At 43.5% G+C, this 18,297-nt stretch overlaps 1 protein-coding gene and 1 long non-coding RNA gene across 2 annotated transcripts in view; both read right to left on the bottom strand.

Moving 5' to 3' along the window:
- Nucleotides 1-2,504: 2,504 nt before the first annotated feature.
- LOC125431734 lies at nt 2,505-7,044 on the bottom strand. Its single transcript, XR_007244337.1, has 2 exons — nt 4,511-7,044; nt 2,505-4,405 (listed from the first exon to the last, which is right to left on the bottom strand). It is a non-coding gene; the product is annotated as an uncharacterized LOC125431734 (long non-coding RNA).
- A 2,457-nt stretch (nt 7,045-9,501) lies between these two features.
- DGKH (diacylglycerol kinase eta) overlaps nt 9,502-18,297 on the bottom strand; it is a 109,127-nt gene continuing 100,331 nt past the window's right edge. The window contains 2 exon segments of the mRNA XM_048494860.1: nt 9,502-11,639; nt 17,446-17,576. Coding sequence (XP_048350817.1) covers nt 11,550-11,639; nt 17,446-17,576 — 221 coding nt within the window. The 3' untranslated portion in view covers nt 9,502-11,549.

The raw sequence follows: 18,297 nt of genomic DNA, 5'->3' as shown, positions 1-18,297 counted from the left end.
GTTTGTCATCAGAAGTTCACATTTCAGCTGTTTTTTTGGAAAACAATATTTCAATTTTGAAAGCTTCTTCCATTTATTAAAAAAAAAGTACCTTTACACTCTTCTGAAGTGACAGATTTCCATGGGGTTAGGTTCTGCTTAGGATGGGCCCGCAAATCATAGCTCAAAGTGCTGTTCCCTTTCCCATTTTATTTTCACATCAGCTCTGTGAGGCAGGCAGGGATACTAATCCAGATCCCAGTTGGAGAGTCGAATTATTACACTATACCGGCTCTTCTCTTTCTCGGTTAGGTTGTTTAAAACCCCCAATGTTGATGGATATTAGGTTGCAAAGTCATCATGGCCTTTTCACTCAGCTACTCAATGACAGTGGCTTCCTTTTTTCAGGCTTTTCCCAGCGCTTTTGAATTTTGCTCCAAAGCAGAGGGTGTTTCACAGTAAAACAATGTGCAAGAATAACTGTTAGTGCAAATACTTCCCTGTTTGGGAACTGGAGTGTCTGTGGCATATGAAACAGGAAGCTGAGAACTTCTATGCAGAACTGGGTATACACTCTATTGAAACGAAAGCTTGGATTATGCTTTTTAAATTTTGGCTAAAAATATTCTTTAGGGTAAAGGAAAATTAGTTATTCTCCTATTTTAAATCTGACCGACTGGGCATATCCTGGTTATTCCATATTGAACCCAAAATAAGAACTCTAGGATTCTCTCTGGAATTTCTCGAACCTCTTAATGAGGAATATATATTTAGATTGCTCAGCCAAAGACAGATTGATATGGAATTTCAGTCCCTTCACACAGTACAACCTGCAGTATGTTCCCCAGATTTTCTAAACCTACCCATCCTACATGGGAAGACAGCAAAATACTTCTATAGTCTCGACAGTCCATCTCGTCGCAGAGCATTTATGCTTGCCAGAGTAAACGCCTTTCCTTCTAAAGTTACAATCGGGAGATTTCAAGGTGTTTTATTCGCTGACAGACAATGCCCATGCTCTATAAATGCCGTGGATACAATACAGCATATCCTCCTAGAATGTCAGCTACACTCTGCATTACATAGTCACTATATAACCCCGATTATTAAAGCTAAAACAAATTTGCCTTCAGCTTATGTAGTGAAGTATTTACTTAGTGATGCATCTTCTGAGATAACCTTTAGGGTTGCTACATATCTAGCGGAAGTAATATCTCAAAGACGGTACTAAAATGTGTCCCTCGATGTATCCAGTCATCTAAATTACATTGATTTAATGTCTGAGGCTCAAGTCATTGAAATAAACATGAGAAGTCATTCAAATCGGTTTTAATTAACATATGGATATCACAATAGGTCTCCAGAAAGTTTGTGTATAATTTATCCTAACTTAGTGTTTTGGATTCCTTGTATTGTTGTTTATGATACAAACATACTGTATGCAGAATTATTTATGCCTAATAAAGGTTTACTGTACTGTACTGAAGCTGAGAACTCGGCCCTGACTTACACCCAGAAGCGTAGCTGGGCCAAACTGCGCCCGGTGTGCAGTCTATATTTCCCTCCCCCCGCATGGTTCTTCATTAGCACTCTTCCCCCATTTCATTTTAAGTCTCCTTTCCAGCCTTTCCTAGAACTTTTTCAGGCTGAACAAAAGGCTTGTTCACAGTTCAGGAAAACATCCTGATGGGAACTATACTTCCCAGGAGACCTTGTGAGCCCCAAGGTCTCCTGGAAACTAGTTCCTCAGGCTGCTTTTAGCCTGTACTGTAAGCAGGCCTTTTTTTCAGCCTGAAAAAGTTCTACGAAAAGGAAAGGAACTAAGGTAAGTGTGGGAAGAGGGGTGGGGGGGCACCGCAAGAGGGCGCTGTGGGGGAAGGGCCTGGAGCGATTTTCCGCCCGCCAGGCATGCGCCCGGTGCACGGTACACCCCCGATCCCTTGTAGCTTCGCCACTGCTTACACCACCCTCTTCAGCGAGCCCTCTCAATTTGTTGTAACCTTCCAGCTGCATCCCCAAGCACTGTGCATCTCCATCTGCCAGGAGGCAGCGAAGCATTCAGGTAGTCCTCACAGATGTGAAGACAGTTTTGGATTGCAATGTCCACACAAGAGGCCTACAGCAGCAGAAATGGGTATGACTTGCAGAGCATCAGATATCATTGTGAGGATGCCTCTTCTGCATTGTGTAGAGGACAGGCAGGTGAAGGTTTGATCCCCTGCTTGCAATGGCACTCACCTGGTGAACTTGGACAATTTGCTCTCTTGGGGCTGACTCTGAGGGACCTGAGTGGTCTGATTCAGTATAAGGCAGCTTCACGTGTTTATGTGGGATCCTGACGATGTTGTGATCTTTGAGACCAGCAGGGTTTTAGCCATGGCCTTTTAACAGAGATAGATGGAGCAACCTGGGCTCCAATCTCAACTGTATTTCTTCTCAATTAAAATCAGGATATTGAAGCAGGGTAATGGCCAAAAGGATTTTTTTCCCCTCCTGGTCATAAAACAAATTCTCAAACACTTCAGTACTGAATGAGATGGTATGCATCTGTTTATTTTGGAAGGAAGATCAAGCAATGTCCTCCAAGAGAGGCATCTCTCATGAACATCAATGAAATCAACAGTGCCTTCCAGCAACATACAAAATACACATCTGTGACTTCCGTACAATAAATAGGTAATCATGCATCCAATGATAAAAAGGCACAAAAAACTCGTCACTTAGGAATCATAAAATTACTCTTGACAGAGCCATCCAAATATCCTGTACACAGAAATATATTCCAAAGGTGCAAAAAAAACCACATAGAATGTCTCTCAAAATATTATATGCAATAAATACCTCAGTTGCTGTATATATTAAAAAATAAACCTGTGCCATTGTAAACAGAATGTAAACGGTCAAAACTCTCGCTTCTTAACGAAGATTACAAATAAATATAACCCAAACTTAATAACATCCTCTGCTCAACAGATTCTACCGCCAAGTATGTCAGGCATTTCAAAACATGACCCTTTCATAGCATGCAGAACAGCATCTTGCTGGTCCAAGACAACCTTTGGCATGTTCTCATGGGGCCAGCATCAACATGCCGAAGAGGACTTTAATCGTGAGAATCGGTGAACATGCATGGGCAATTTACACATTATCTGCCCCAACATGATCTACCGCAGGGGTCTCCAACATAGTGCCTGTGAGCACCATGATGGACACTTGTTCTGTCACCTGCCAAGTGTCTTTAGGCTGGGGCCAGGGCCGGGGGGGGGGGGGGGGGCTTCTGATTGGCTGTGCAGATTTTTGAAAATGTTGCTTTGGCAGCAGCTGCCAGCACAACACAAAGATCTTCACTATGCGTGACTGAGGGTAAGCTTTGGCAGCCATTTTGTGGCTGGCTCTGCCTCCTGCAGCAGTCACTCTGTGGCTGTACCCACCATGCTGTGTCCGAATTCCAAATAAGCTCACAAAGGTTGAATACCCCAATCTACAATTCAACACAGGAAAACGGTTCATTGATCTCATCACATTTGCCATTTGGGTACCTCCAGGGTGTGTTTTGTAAACCGGGAGGTGCACGATCATCATTTCCCAAATGGGAAAATGGAGGCACAGAATGCTCAGATTGTCCACGCTCAAAGAACAAGCTAGAGCTCAAAGCCTGGCCCTTGATTTGGTGTTTCTATAGCTAGGCCCAAGTTGCCTCCACAGACCTGCTTCTTACTTCCCTGAACCATTACAAATATAACTACATGCACTTGTGCACAGGGAAATACCTTGGTAAGGACTCAAAGAGAAGAACATCTACCACACTTTAAAAAATATCCATTAGATAGAAACATGCTGCTGCCCAATGGCTACAATTAATCCCTATCATGCAAAAACTAGAAAACTGAGAAAGGCAAGTAGAAAAGGGAGTGTCTAAAAGTGTTCCAAGAGACTCACTGTGACAGAAGATCGCTGTTCAGTGGGCCCAAATGGCATTTAACTGATGTCGGCATCAATTTTCAGAATGTCTTTGATAAATATATGTCAGCATATGGTTACTTGATAATTACAAACAATTCCAGATGCTTGCTGAGGTCAGAAGTCCCCAGGCTCAGTGGCTGTCTCTTGCCAGAGTTTGGGGACTGGCTTTGATTTCCACTGAGGCTAGCAGGATGTGCAAGTCCACAAATGGACAAAATGATCCATTGACCAACACCAGGAAAAAAGAATAATTAAAATCACCATGTGATGTATTTTTCTGTTTGCTTTAGAGTCAATATTTTGCATGGCTACTCTCAGTCAGGATTGGCTTTTAAGGTTTGTTCACACCAGAGAGGCTTATTGAGAGTCAAACTGTCCCAGAGATTTTTAATGTCTCCCAAGTATGAGTTAATTATTAAGTGAATGATTGGTGATGGGTATATTCTAAATCAGGGGTGTCCAACTTTGGTGCCCCAGATGTTCATGGACTACAATTCCTATTAGCCATGGTGGCAGGGGCTGGTGAGAATTGTATTCCATGAACATCTGGGGCACCAGAGTTGAACACCCCTGCTCTAAATACACAGGTACTGATCTAAGAAAGGATCTAGGCTTAAAGATACACTTTAAAAAAATTATAGCTATTGGGGAAGTACATTTTCTCACCATATACATGCCCAGAAAGGATTTAGAAAGGATTCACTATTCAGCTTGGTCCAAAATTCTGCCATTAAACACACTTCCCAATGACCCAAATTAATCTTGGATCAGCCCACCCACAATGCTCAGAAATGCCCAGGAAGAAGGCGCATGAAGGCGTCACAAAAACCTGGGGTTATGGTCATGCTCAAACCAGGACCTGGCAGGCAATGGCTGAATGTGTAAAGTAACTCCTAGGCCCAGGGAATGGACTGAGACCCATTTCAGCTATGGAAAAATGAACAGAAGACAACCCTTTTCTAGGCTATATTCATGGTATAAAAGTCTCATTATAAAACCACTCAATTTTTTATCAAACACATGGGTTTTTTCAGTGGTGGTGCCATCACACCCAATTTAAAACACTACTCAGTTTATACAGCACCTCAAACATTGGATCTTGCTGTGTACATTTAAATACATAGAGCTCTGGTTATGTCCTCGTAAATTCCAGCTATTTCATTGGAAAATATGTACATGTGCACTTCATGGTTCCATCCAACTCAATGGGGCTTAAAACTGCCAGACTGTGGTTGTTCCAGGGATTATTTTCGTTTGTGCAGCGGGACTTCATGATTTGGCCCAGCATGTTTCGTCAATAACACCTTTCTGAATTCTATTGAAACAAAGTCTACAAACACTCTTTTTAAAAAGGATACTGATTTTTAAAGTGCTTATTCAAAATATGCTGAAGGTACATGAGGAATACGTTAAAACAGTCACTTCCTTCAGAAAGGGGTAAACTGGAATATCCTGAAGAAGCATTATGAAACACTACTGGTTCATTTACTTGCAAATAATATATATTGTTCACATTTGAAAAACTTGGTAGATTTTCTTTAGCTTTTCAATTTGTAGTAGAAAACAATGTCAAAGTGCTTATCAGGGATAGAAATTAGATGGTTTTAGGAAAGAATTCAGTACTAATTTCACATTGGGAAAATAGACATATTATCCTTTTCTCTAAAAAAAAATCACATTAGACAATATGGTAAACAACAGACTAAAAACCTATATGAAATCTTAGGTGTCAAATGTCAAACTTGCCCTGTCTTTAAACCATATCTTATAAATATTTAAGAAAACTAATCCTGTGCAGAATTAAGCACATTGAAATCCATAGCCTTAGTGGCACTAACTCTGCATATGATTGCATCCTAAGAATCTGTAAACATTTTGAGCCATCTATTTTCCATCACTGAATACAAAAATAACTGCTATAAAATCTCCTATCCATTTGTAGGTTTGTATTTGCTACTCTTCACATGGACTAGAACAGTGTTATACACAACATGGATGCATAAACACAAAGGCACGCACAAATAATTATGGCTGTGTTTAGTTACTTACGTAGATCTTACAGTAACAAATGTACAGAATCTGGCTTATACAGTTCCATGGCAGACTTAAAGGAAGAATGCCTTGTTGTTATTCCTAATCCCATTGATATACTTTACCCCACTGATCCACCATTCAGAGGACTGTTGTGAGCTCCCAAAGGCACCTGGTGGGCCACTGCGAGTAGCAGAGTGCTGGACTAGATGGACTCTGGTCTGATCCAGCAGGCTTGTTCTTATGTTCTTATGTTGGACAAAAATCTTACATTGATAACAATTCCCGCAGAACTGACAAGCTAGACACTTTCAGTGCCAATTGCACTATTTTTGGAATGAGCTGAAAGCCTTGGTCATTGGTTAAGAGCCTCGCCAAGAGCTCCTACACCCTCCACTCTGCAAGATCCAGAGGTCTCTGGGAAAGCTCGGCAGACACATCCATGCTGTCATAAACAAAGTGGCAATCCACGTGGCTTCAACCACTTCCCAGTTGCTGCCTGCAAACCACAGCTACCATTCTTAACTCTAAAACCTTTCCTGATCTTTGGAATTCTGTAAGGCTGGGGACTGCCATGAGAATCAGCCCAGGTTTACAGTCTCATAGTCCCCAACAACACATTAAAACAAAGATTATGACTTTCCAAAACAGTCCTTTTTGGAATAAAAAACTGGAACATTAAATTGTTTCACAAACTTACAAACTCGCTTCAGACAACATTCCAGCACCAGATATATGCAGCAATGATTCCAATAACCTCACAAGTCTGTAGGACACGCTGAAGCTATTGATAAGATGAATACACTAAATCTATTACAGTTTCTTCCTGAAAAACACACACCTTTCCTCTTCAACAGACAAGATTAGTGTAGCTAGTTGTGGGTTTTAAAGTTTCTTTCTGTCCACCATGGTGTTGGTCAACTAAAGCAGATACAGTGAGACTTTAAAACGTGGCATCAGCCCAGAGGCGTAGCTGGGCCAAACTATGCCTGGCGCGCATTCCACATTTTCCGCCCCCCCCCTTTCCCACACTTACCTTAGTTATTTTTTCAGAACTTTTTCAGGCTTCAAAGGGCCTTGTTCTCAGTAAAAAAAAGGCCTGATGGGAACTATACTTCCCAGGAGACCTTGTGAGCCCCAAGGTCTTCTGGGAACTGTAGTTCCTCAGGTTGTTTTTACAGAGAACAAGGCCTTTTGAAGGAGCTAAGGTAAGTGTGGGAAGGGGGGTGGGGGACGCCGGGGGGAGGAAGGGGGAGGGGCCTGGGGCGATTTTTGCACCCCAGGCATGCGCCCGGTGCACAACGCCCCCCCCCACGCCCCCTTGTGGCTTCGCCACTGCATCAGCCAAGAGGGACTGTCCCCACTTCCACAGAAGTTATTAATTCTCAATTCACCTGGAGACATAACAAGCCACAAGCTCCAAACAGCTTGTGGCAAATGTTACACCTGGAACAAAAATGGTAAAGTCAAATGCATCTTCTACTGCAAAATGTTTTGTCTTCAAATAACTATTTGTCCTGCATTTCACCTTTCTCACCACCCCTCCTTCCCAGAGTAACATCAGCTAAAATTCACAATTTATTGTTCCACATTTTTCTCAAGGATTAACCCTTATGTAATTAAAACTCATTTCAAATTATAATCTACTTTTTAAAAAAAATCAATGTTGAGGATCTTGGATATTCATATAATTTTTCCATAAAGTATCTCAGATCAATCTGTGAATATATATATAAAAACAGCAATGAGTCAACGTCGAAGATCTAGCACTACATTAGACATCATTTTTTCTCTACATCCTTTTGAAGAAAGCTTTTTGATCAGATAAGAGAACATTTCCAAAAACTGGTTCTATCACAAGAAAAGAAAAGCAGTTCCTTTTTTCTAAGACTTCAGTACTTGCACTAACAGCAATTTTGTAATCTTATAAAACTAGAACGTTGTGTGGGTCTGTGGTTCCAAATTATCAAAAATAATACAGAAATAAGTTCCATGTGAAAATTAGGAGATCTGTGTCAAGTACTGGACATCGACACACCCTGAGTAAACAGCCTCAGATCGTCATTTTGCTATTGGGCATCTTGTGCTGTCTGGTGGGAAGTCTTGCCCACTTTGAGTGCTCAAATGTGGCCAATAGTTCTTGGGAGCAAAAATTCATCCCTCTTAATTCTACTTCTTCCATTTCCAGAAGATAATAACGTAAGAACATAAGAAAGAGCCTGCTGGATCAGACCAGAGTCCATCCAGTCCAGCACTCTGCTACTCGCAGTAGCCCACCAGATGCCTTTGGAAGCTCACATGCAGGATGTGAAAGCAATGGCCTTCTGCTGCTGCTGCTGCTGCTCCTGAGCACCTGGTCTCTAAGGCATTTGCAATCTCAGATCAAGGAGGATCAAGATTGGTAGCCATAGATCAGGGGTCTGCAGCCTGCGGCTCCAGAGCCACATGCAGCTCTTTCAGCCTAATACTGCGGCTCCACGTGGCCTGGAGGTCGGAGGGTGGCGTGGGTGCATCCCTCCAGTGCAGCGCTGGAAGGAAAGGTGAGTCGAGGGGCCGAACTAGAGGTGGCTCTGTGCGTGAGGGCGCCGCTTTTCACATCTCCTCCACTCACCTGTCCTTCAAGTGCTGCTCTGGAGGGCTGTAGGGACACACCCACACTACCCTCCGACCCCAGGAGGTCAGAGGGTAGCATATGCATATCCCTCCAGAGCAGCCACCACCACCCCTCTGCTATCCCCACAGCCGCCATTCCCCCTCTGCCCCACAGAGCCGGCGCCTGCCTGCTCAGTCGGGCAGAGGGGTTTCCCTGCCCGGCGCTGCTGCCAAGCCCCTTTTAAAGTTAACCAGGTTAGTGGCCATCGCCACCTCCTGTGGCAGCATATTCCAAACATCAATCACAGTTACATTAAAAAATGTTTCCTTTTATTCGTCCTAATTCTTCCCCCCAGAATTTTTAGTGTATGCCCCCTGGTTCTAGTATTGTGAGAGAGAAAAATTTCTCTCTATTGCATAATTTTATAGAATTCAATCATATTCCCGAGTCTCCTCTCCAAACTAAAAAGTCCCCAAAGCTGCAGCCTCGCCTCATAAGGAAGGTACTTGAGTCCCTCAATCATCCTTGTTGCCCTTCTCTGCACTTTTTCTATCTCTTCGATATCCTTTTTGAGATATGGCAACCAGAACTAAACACAGTACTCCAAGTGCGGTCGCACCACTGCTTTATATAAGGGCATGACAATCTTTGCGGTTTTATTATCAATTCCTTTCCTAATTATCCCCAGCATAGAGTTTGCCTTTTTCACAGCTGCCATGCATTGAGTTGACATTCCCATGGAACCAGTGGTGGGATTGAAATAATTTAACAACTGGTTGTTTACCATTTTAACCACCATTTTAACCACCGGTTCGGCCGGCGCGAACCTGCTGAATCCCACCAGTGCATGGAACTATCAACTCAGATGCCCAAATCAGTGGTGGGATTCAGCAGGTTTGCACCACTTCGGCAGAACCGGTCGTTAAAATGGTGCTTGTGTACAACCAGTTGTTAAATTATTTGAACCTCACCACTGGAATCAGTTGTTAAACTATTTGAATCCCACCACTGGCCCAAATCCCTTTCCTGGTCCGTGACTGAGTGCCCTGAGCCCTGAAGCGTTTGGCAGCATCCCTCAGAACGCCTTTGCTGGCTGCTGCTTAAGTGGAAATGCAAATGCAACAATGGGCCTTGTGGTTTGTTCTTTTTAAAATATTATGGGTTGGATCCAAACTTGTAGAAGGGGAAGAATCTCGCACAAGTCGATGTTCTCTATCTTGCCCTAGTATGTGTGCCCTGCGACATCCTCTGCTGACACTTGTGAACAAAATGAACCATCTCTTGCCAGAAGAGGAGAGTTAGTACAACAGCTCCCTCCTGGCTCTTGCTCTAGTAAAGCCAGTCTTGGAGCTGAGTTTGCCCACCCTCCTCCAATAGTCAAAGGGAGGAGAGGGGGCAGGTTTGCCGTTTCCTCTCCTCCCTGAAGCTCCTTGGTTGGGTCCCTGTCCTCAGCAGAGCCACTGCAAAGCATGAAGGGAAGAGTCACTTGCAGGCGCTCCATTGGCTGATTCCAGTTTGGCCCCAACCCTACGGAAGAGGAAGGGAGATGACCTGGTTCCCTGCTGATGCGGACAGATTGTTTCTCTGCACTGCATGGAGTTTTTTTCATTGCTGAAAAGCCGTGTGTACGTGACACTTGCTCTCCTCTGATGTTAACAGTTCACCTTGAAAGACCTCTGCCTCAGTTGGGAAGGAAAACCAACACATTTGTGCAAAGCGATCAGAGCTCATAAGCGAATCGGACAAACTAGTTCACATTAACAGTTGCCCTGATCTTTTTTCTTTTTTAAACATGCTTCACACATAGCCTGCATTAAATATTTCTGATGAGGACAGATAATTCCCACGTTGAAAGTTTATGTATACAGCAAAGACACCCAATGGTTAGACAAATACTTCATCTGACCTGTAATTTTTACTGCCAGAACATTTCAAAGTTTGATTACACACACACACAAAAATCAAACCCTGATATTCTCAAAGTTAGTCCTAGTGATGCCTTCAATGTGAAGCAGTTTAAAATCATGGCTCATAACTGGGCCTCATCTCTGCATTCAAAAGCAGCCTTTCCGTTATCCCTGCATTTGCCTTAAGAGAGGCTATAAGAGAGAAACATTGCATATTTATAGCCTAGACTTTTTCTTCCCTTGGAAGTCAGCTCATAACTCCATGAGGAACCAGGCTTTGAAAGTACATGTCATCAAGAGTATAGAAACTTTCTCTTGCATTTAGCACACTTTTCTTCCTGGGTATGCCAGAGATGTTTACAGCCAAAGTTCTTTGCCTAATGGCACATTTAGATAACATACAACACACAGCAACAGGAAAAGACTCTAACAACAAGAGAGTACAGAGCTGTGATAACTTAAAACTTGAAAAAGATACAAAAGTTGTTCAGTTGCTTAAGTTGTGTCATTTTAAAAAAGGCAGTTATAGTTCCAGCAGACAAACCATGCATTATTGTTTGCATTCCTGGGGTACTGCCTGACTCGAATTTTATTTCTTGGCTAGTGAATGAGAGAGAGAGAGAGAGAGAGAGAGAGAGAGAGAGAGAGAGAGAGAGAATTGCTGAGGTATCGCTTTCACCTAAAAACTCACATGTGTGAGTCTCTGTTGGAAAATTGTGCAAGAGATTCTGGGAAGTTCTCAAATTCAGCAACATCATTTCATAAAAGTAATTGCTGCTCGACCGATTAAGACCCAGATATGTAACTACACTTGGATAACTCTTGACAGATAAATCATAAAATGACACAGCCCACGTTTTACACAACTGCTCTTCACAATATATATATATATATTTCATAGTGTTTCTAGAAACGTGAAATCTTTCAAACTCTCCTCATCCAGCTCTTCTGTCCGATACAGTAACGTGCTTGACACATACTGGTGCCCACTTGTCCACAGACTGAGGTGCGCAGAGGGTCACGTGCTTCCACAGCTCTGCAGAAGTGGCATTTCTCCTTCGAAGGCAGCGATGCTGCTACATTTCTGGCAAAGGTGTATTCCTGCCCAATTCCTTAATTCCCTGCAGAATTCGCTTCATATGGCCCACCTTCGTTATCCCCAGGTCCTACGAGACAAGAAAGGTGCAAATTTAATTTACAGGAAGCAAGAGTGTCCAGTTATCAATGTTATCTTTACTCAGAAGGACCAAGACAAATGACCCAATTTCTACTGAAGGACAATGTAACTACAGTGCTATACCTGCAATCAATGTTCCCCTCGACCCGTGTGTGACATTACATGGAAGTTACTGCATTGAATCATGTGACAACCCTACAGGGTTAGTATTTAAGATGATGGGGAGGGTGTTGACTTATTATTAGGATCTGGTTACTTTATCCTGTACATACATTTCCCAACTCGAAGACCAAACATTATTTATTTATTTTAATGCAGGAGAAAGGAGAAGTAAAAGGGCCACACCAGTCACAGACGATAAAAACAGACCAAGACTGATGGTGTAAAATAGGTAAAAATATATTTTACTGCTCAGATAACATTCCCTATGAATTCCACCGAAGAAATGCATAAGGAATTTTATGTAGTAATAAAATATAGTTTTGCTATTCTGCACCATTGGCCTTAACCTGTTATTATTTTAATCTCTTAACACAGAAAAAGACATTAGAACCTACTGAGATAATCCTAAAGTTTACAGAACAAACGACATACCTTGCTATTTATCCAAAAACACACAACTATGAGTCATAAATCTGCAGGGCAATCCAAAGAACATTTTCCTGTTCCAGTTAACAGACTGGAGTAGGTTTCTCAGTAGGCCTGCCTTGGATCACGTTCCCAGTGTTTCAGACTTGGTCATCAAAGGCAGCCAAATGCAAGTTATTTCAAAGATTCTCTAGAACATAGATGTCAAACTTGCGGCCCTCCAGATGTTATGGACTACAGTTCCCATCATCCCGGGATGATGGGAACTGTAGTCCATAACATCTGGAGGGCCGCGGCTCTAGAAAGTGCTGGACACCTGCACCACTATAACACAAACATCATGACCCTTGAGATAATTTCCGGCATTAATCTATGCCTCCCCTGCGTGGGGGTGGGGAACGACACAGGGAAAAGACCAACTTTCTTGTTTGTCTCCAAGCAGAGGCGCAGCTGGGCCATAGTGCGCATGGTGCGCACTCTGCGTTTTCCGCCCCCACCTCCACACACTTACCTTAGTTCAGCCTGAAAGTGCAGGCTGGAAAAAACAGCCTGTTCACTTGAGACTGGAAATGGCCTGGTGGGAACTACACTTCCCAGGAGACCTTGCCCCCCCCCCCCCCGCTCCCTGGTAATTCCGCCTCTGTCTCCAAGTTAAGGCTCATACAGATTTTCTGGCTGGCACATGAGGAAAAAGTTCCCTTCGTAGAACAACCCTTTACTACATGTAAGTGCTGTTAAATCACAAATGACTTGTGGCGATTCCAGCAAGGGACTTTCAAGGCAAGGAGAGCAGCAGAAGTGCCCTGGTAGAGCCTTCCTTGGTGATCTCCCACTCAAACACCTTAAGCACCAAAGAAACAACATTTATTTTACTTTATACACCTGGAGCTCCTCCTGCCCCACCACTGGGTAGGGAAAGACAAGGAGGGAAGCGATGCACAGTGAGGGGGGGGAGGAAATGTGCCACTAAATTAAGCTGGATGAGGACAACTTCTTTTCCTTCTTCTCTGTTGGCACAGGACTATTTCATCCAGTTTCTGCTTTGAGTTTTATACTCAAGTCCATTTTTCAAACAACTACTACGATTTTTGATATGTCTCTACTTGCTCTCTGGAACTGTTCATCAGGTTGGATATTAAAGGAGGGGGTGTTATATATGAGTATCAGTACTTTTATTTAAAAAGAACAGCACGGGAAATAACAAAAAATATTGCGCACACTAACCAGCTGCACCTGTTGCTTTTCCCCTTCACATTTTTTTATTTTAAGAATTTTATTTTATACTGTCTGTCTCTCTGAAAAACTAATCACTCAAAGTGGTTTGCAACAGTGGCCCAGGCTAGCCCAATCTCAACAGATGGTCAGCCCTGGACAGGATCGTAGTTGGATAGGAGACCCCCAAGGAAGTCCAGGGCTGCAATGCAGGGGCAAGCACAGCAAGCCCTCTTTCTTCGGCTCTTGCCTTGAAAGCCCCGCAGCGTCGGCATCAGTCATCTGCAACTTGACAGCACTCTTCACCACCACCTCTCTCTTTGACATATTTTGCAATAAAAATAATGCAACCATACAATCATAATATCAATAGAAATCTAAAGTCATAACAATAACAGCAATTATTCCAAAACAAATGAACAGTGACAGCTGAAAAGCACAGTTCAGCCACAGAACCAGCACAATACTAGAGAACTTAAAATGACCAGTCCGGCCACCAGAAGTAATGGGGAACACAGGCATGACTCCAACCCAGCCCTGCTGTCCCAGTGCCTTAGAGGCACTGAAGAGGTTGGTGACACCCATCCATTCACCCCTCGCTCTGTGGGCCTCCCACACATTGTTCCCCAAGGCAGTAACGTCTCAAAGGGTTCAGTGGGAAAGGGGCAGCAGGAGAAGGAATTGGAGAAGCCCTGCTTTATTTTCAAAGTCTGTGGTTGACTGACTACACACCAGGACAAGTTAAGAGAATAAACCAATCACCGTGGTGATGAACCTATGGCACTCCAGATGTTCATGGACTACAATTCCCATCAGCCCCAAATGGCCATGCTGGCAGGGGCTGATGGGAATTGTAGTCCATAAACATCTGGAGTGCCACAGGTTTGCCACCACTGAGTCCTATCATGTCATGTGGGGAACCAGGTGTGTTTCAATGCCTGCCCAAATGAAGAGCAAAGAGCAGCTGAGGGGGCCATGAGCACATTCTGCATCGGGCTATCACAGTCAGTACTGTCTGCTCTGAGCGGCAGCTGCTCTCCAGGGCCTCCAGCAGAGGCCTTTTTTGCCATTTACTTAATTGGAGATGCCAGGGATTGAACAGGGATCTTTAGCACATTATAAAAAGATCTGTTTGGGCATTTTGTGTTCCCAAGCATGGGAGAACACAAGCATTGTCAGCCAAAACGGATCTTTTTTCCCTGCCTGCTGCACAGAACTCTTGTTAGTTTCTCAGCGGCACTGACGATTCTGTGTGCTGCAGGAGATTTGCCATGGAGGTTCTCTCATGCCAGTGGAAGTTTTCTCTGCTTGCAGATCATCCATTTGCTATTTCACTATCAAAAGTAGATGAATACAATGTATTGTCGAAGGCTTTCATGGCCGGATTCAACTGATTGTTGTGGGTTTTCCAGGCTGCATGACCGTGGTCTGGTAGATCTTGTTCCTAACGTTTCATGGCAAGCAGAGGCATTTCCACTGCGCTATAACCACTTCCTTCCATCTACAACATGCCACAAGGAGATACCTAGTGTCTAATTTGCCTTTTTTGGGCAAAGTGATTGAGAGAGAAAGGGCAGAAGAGCTCCAGGCCTTCCTGGATGATTCACCTGCTCTAGACCCTTTGCAGTCCAGTTTCGGGCTAGAGTACAGGACAGAAATGGTGCTGGTGGCTTCAGTCAGTGATATCTATTTGAATGTGGACAAGGGCAGACAGCCCACCAGGCACTCGTAGTCAAGAGCAGAGAGATCCAAGGGGGAGGAACCCTTTTGGAGAAGGAGAGAAAAAGAGAAGCAGGGAAGCACCAGGGTTTGGTATGGGAGACGTGGGGAAGGAAGGAAGAAGACGGGAACTGCTTGAAGCTTTCTGATCAAAGAACCACACGGTTTTCGCCTTCCGTTGCCATGCTGACTGGCCATTAGGGTGTGAGCATGCCACACAAAGACGGAAGGGAGGGGTGACACTCACACTCTATGTAAACCCCTTAAGAGAAATAATTTATGGATTTGGAGAAGGCTGCTATCAATAACCTGATGACACTCAGCTCTGTATTTCTTTATCCGCATCACCTGACGATGTTAGAGAGATCTGGAACCAATGCCTTATTGTGGTGGTTCAACAATCAAGGGAGAACAAGTTGAAAGTGAATCCTGACAAGATGGAGGCATTGCTGGTTGGGAAGCCTGAGGTCTTGAAGGAAGATGGCCCCCTATCTTTATACAGTTTATCTGGCAATGTGGATCCAGCCTAGGGGTACCTCGAAGCTAGACGGTCTGCACTGCACTCCACGTGGGTCTGCCCTTAAGCACAACTCAGAACTTCTGGTACAGAACACCACAACTAAGTGATTATCAAGCACTAAGTGGAATTTGCAGGTCACACCCATTTTACAGGCACCCGCACCAGTTACTGAGTTCAATCCAGTAATTAACTACAAAACCCCTCAGGGACAACAATTCACACACTTAACACAGCTGAGCAAAGCCTTCTGAAGGCACCACACTGCAGACAAATGGGTAAAAGAGGCCGTTCATGTGGCCTTCTTTGTGGTGGCTCCCACCTCGTGGAACTGCCTGCCAAAGGAGGTCAGAAAGGCCCCTGTCCTTCTGTCACTCAGCGGAACGTGCAAAGCAGGTATTACTGGGAGATTAGAATGGGAGTAGACTGGAACAGTCCAGGAAGGGGCCTTCATAATGGAATAGAATTTTAATCTAGCGATTACTCTGCTTTTACTGCACCACCTGATGCCACTTTCCATAGTGGCTGGCCTTAGTCTGTTGTTCATGTTGTTCTCCAATTGGCCATGCTGGCAGGGACTGATGGGATTTGTAGTCCATGAACATATGGAGAGCCACAGGTTGCAGACCCATATTGTTGTCTTATCCTGTAATCCGTGAACTATAAATAAAATCAGCCAGAAAGGCCCCAGTGGACACCTGACTCACCTCTGGAGGCAGGGGAGCAGGAAGCAGAGCCTCGGATATAAAGGCAATTCTCCTGCAGGCTCAAGCAGACCTTAAAGTACCATTTGGAGCTTTTTACCCAAAGTTTTATTGACCCGGGAAGTGGTAACCAGAGAAGCATTTTAAGAATTGGGGCAATATGTAGCCTGTAGTCCAATTTTATGGGAGAGGCAGCAGGTTGGTGCCAGATGGTTGTGTGTGTGTGTGTGTGCGGGGGGGATAATCCTTTGCAGGATTCTGGCGCCAGCTAAGCCTGGACAAAGGCGAGTCCCAGGGGCTGCTTCCACAGACAGGGGAAGCTGCTCCCTTTGCAGCTTGCTGAAGTCTTGGCCTGGGAGGAGAGGCACAGGCCTCATGTTTCCATCTCCCCACGCTGGGCCAGCCCTAGGACTAAGGGTCTGCTACCACTCGAGGAGACCTGACTAGACCTGCCTGCAGAACACAGGGCAGAAGTTAAAAAAGGAGAAAGCAGCAGAAGCCAAGATTCAGAGGAATTTTTAAAACCTTGTGCCTTGATCAATCCTCATGTTAGTTCATGGATTGCAAATCACCTCCATGAAAATCCGGGGGGGAAAAATCCTTATTTGAAAGTAATATAATCATTCCGATACAATTGTAGTTATCTAAAAAGCATCCAACATGTTTTGCTCAACCTAGCAGCTATTATTGTTGTTGTTGTTGTTGTTGTTATACACATAACATAGCACAAGTGTCTGGAATTCATCTCTAAAAATTGAGTCATCATCATCGTCATCATTATTTATTATTGTTATTATTATTATTATTGTTATTATTATTATTGTCATTATTATTATAACTCTACGACAGAAGAAAATCTCGAATATTTGTGGTATTACCAGATGAAAGCATAGCACTGTGTATTAGTTTTTGGGTATGTGGGTTTGCTTTTTTCATATTTGCACATTAAAAGCCAAGCTATAAGCATATAACCAGAGTGGGAACAGGGGAAAAGTTTTACCGAATCTCTATTAAAGGAAAATTCCCAGGAATGGAAAAGTAGCACAAAGAAATACCTTAAGATCTCGCCTTTCCAGATGCAAAAGCTCAGAGCCTCGGACGTCATGGCTGACGAAGATTTCTTTGTACTCTCCCAAACTGAGCAGATCCAGCCAAGCAGCAACTTCATCTGTGCCCCATTTTTGAACTACCAAAGTTAAGAGCAAAACCCCCTTAATTTCCACATGCTCAACTGCTTTACAAGCAAAGGTTTATGCCATAGAAAGTGGAAAACAGAGTAGAACACAGAAGCAACAGCAAAAACTCGAGTGTACTTCCACAGAGGCGGTTCCTTATCATGCAGGTTAAAAGTTCAACAAACCTCAGAAGGTGTATAAGAAAAATAAGAGGGAAAGATGGGGCAAGACACGTGGCAGCCATGCTTCCAGCATCAGCATCAGAGCTATCAAACCTCTGAACATCCACAAATCAACTGGGAGGAGTTGTGAGGGGTGAGCGTGTTCAGCTAGATACAAGGTATGACTCTGTGTGTGTGCGTGCATGTGACATATCACTTAATAGTTGTGGTTATTAATTAGTTCAGCAAATGTGTCATTAATGGTAGGTGATGACCAGCACATCTCAAAGGTCTGTCAATATTATTCTCTAAGTGGAGTGACCTAAACTAGACTTGAGGAAGCCAAGTTTCATAAGGAAGTAAACAACTCTTTCTCTGCATGGGTCTTTTCTTCAGTTCTATTTTGATTCAGAAGTCAAAATATGGCACACAATGTTTTTAATGGGTCAATAATTTCGATTAAGCCTCTTTGGTTTAGGAATAATCCTTGTGTTCATATTTTGCTCCAAGCATTTAAAACCATGTTGCTTATTAAAACACTCAGATATAAAATCGCCTTAACAAATCACAT

This window comes from Sphaerodactylus townsendi, linkage group LG04 (assembly GCF_021028975.2).
Source record: "Sphaerodactylus townsendi isolate TG3544 linkage group LG04, MPM_Stown_v2.3, whole genome shotgun sequence".
Taxonomy (NCBI): Eukaryota; Metazoa; Chordata; class Lepidosauria; order Squamata; family Sphaerodactylidae; genus Sphaerodactylus; species Sphaerodactylus townsendi.
Note: the sequence above shows the minus strand (reverse complement) of the source record. Positions and strands in the feature narration are given on the sequence as shown.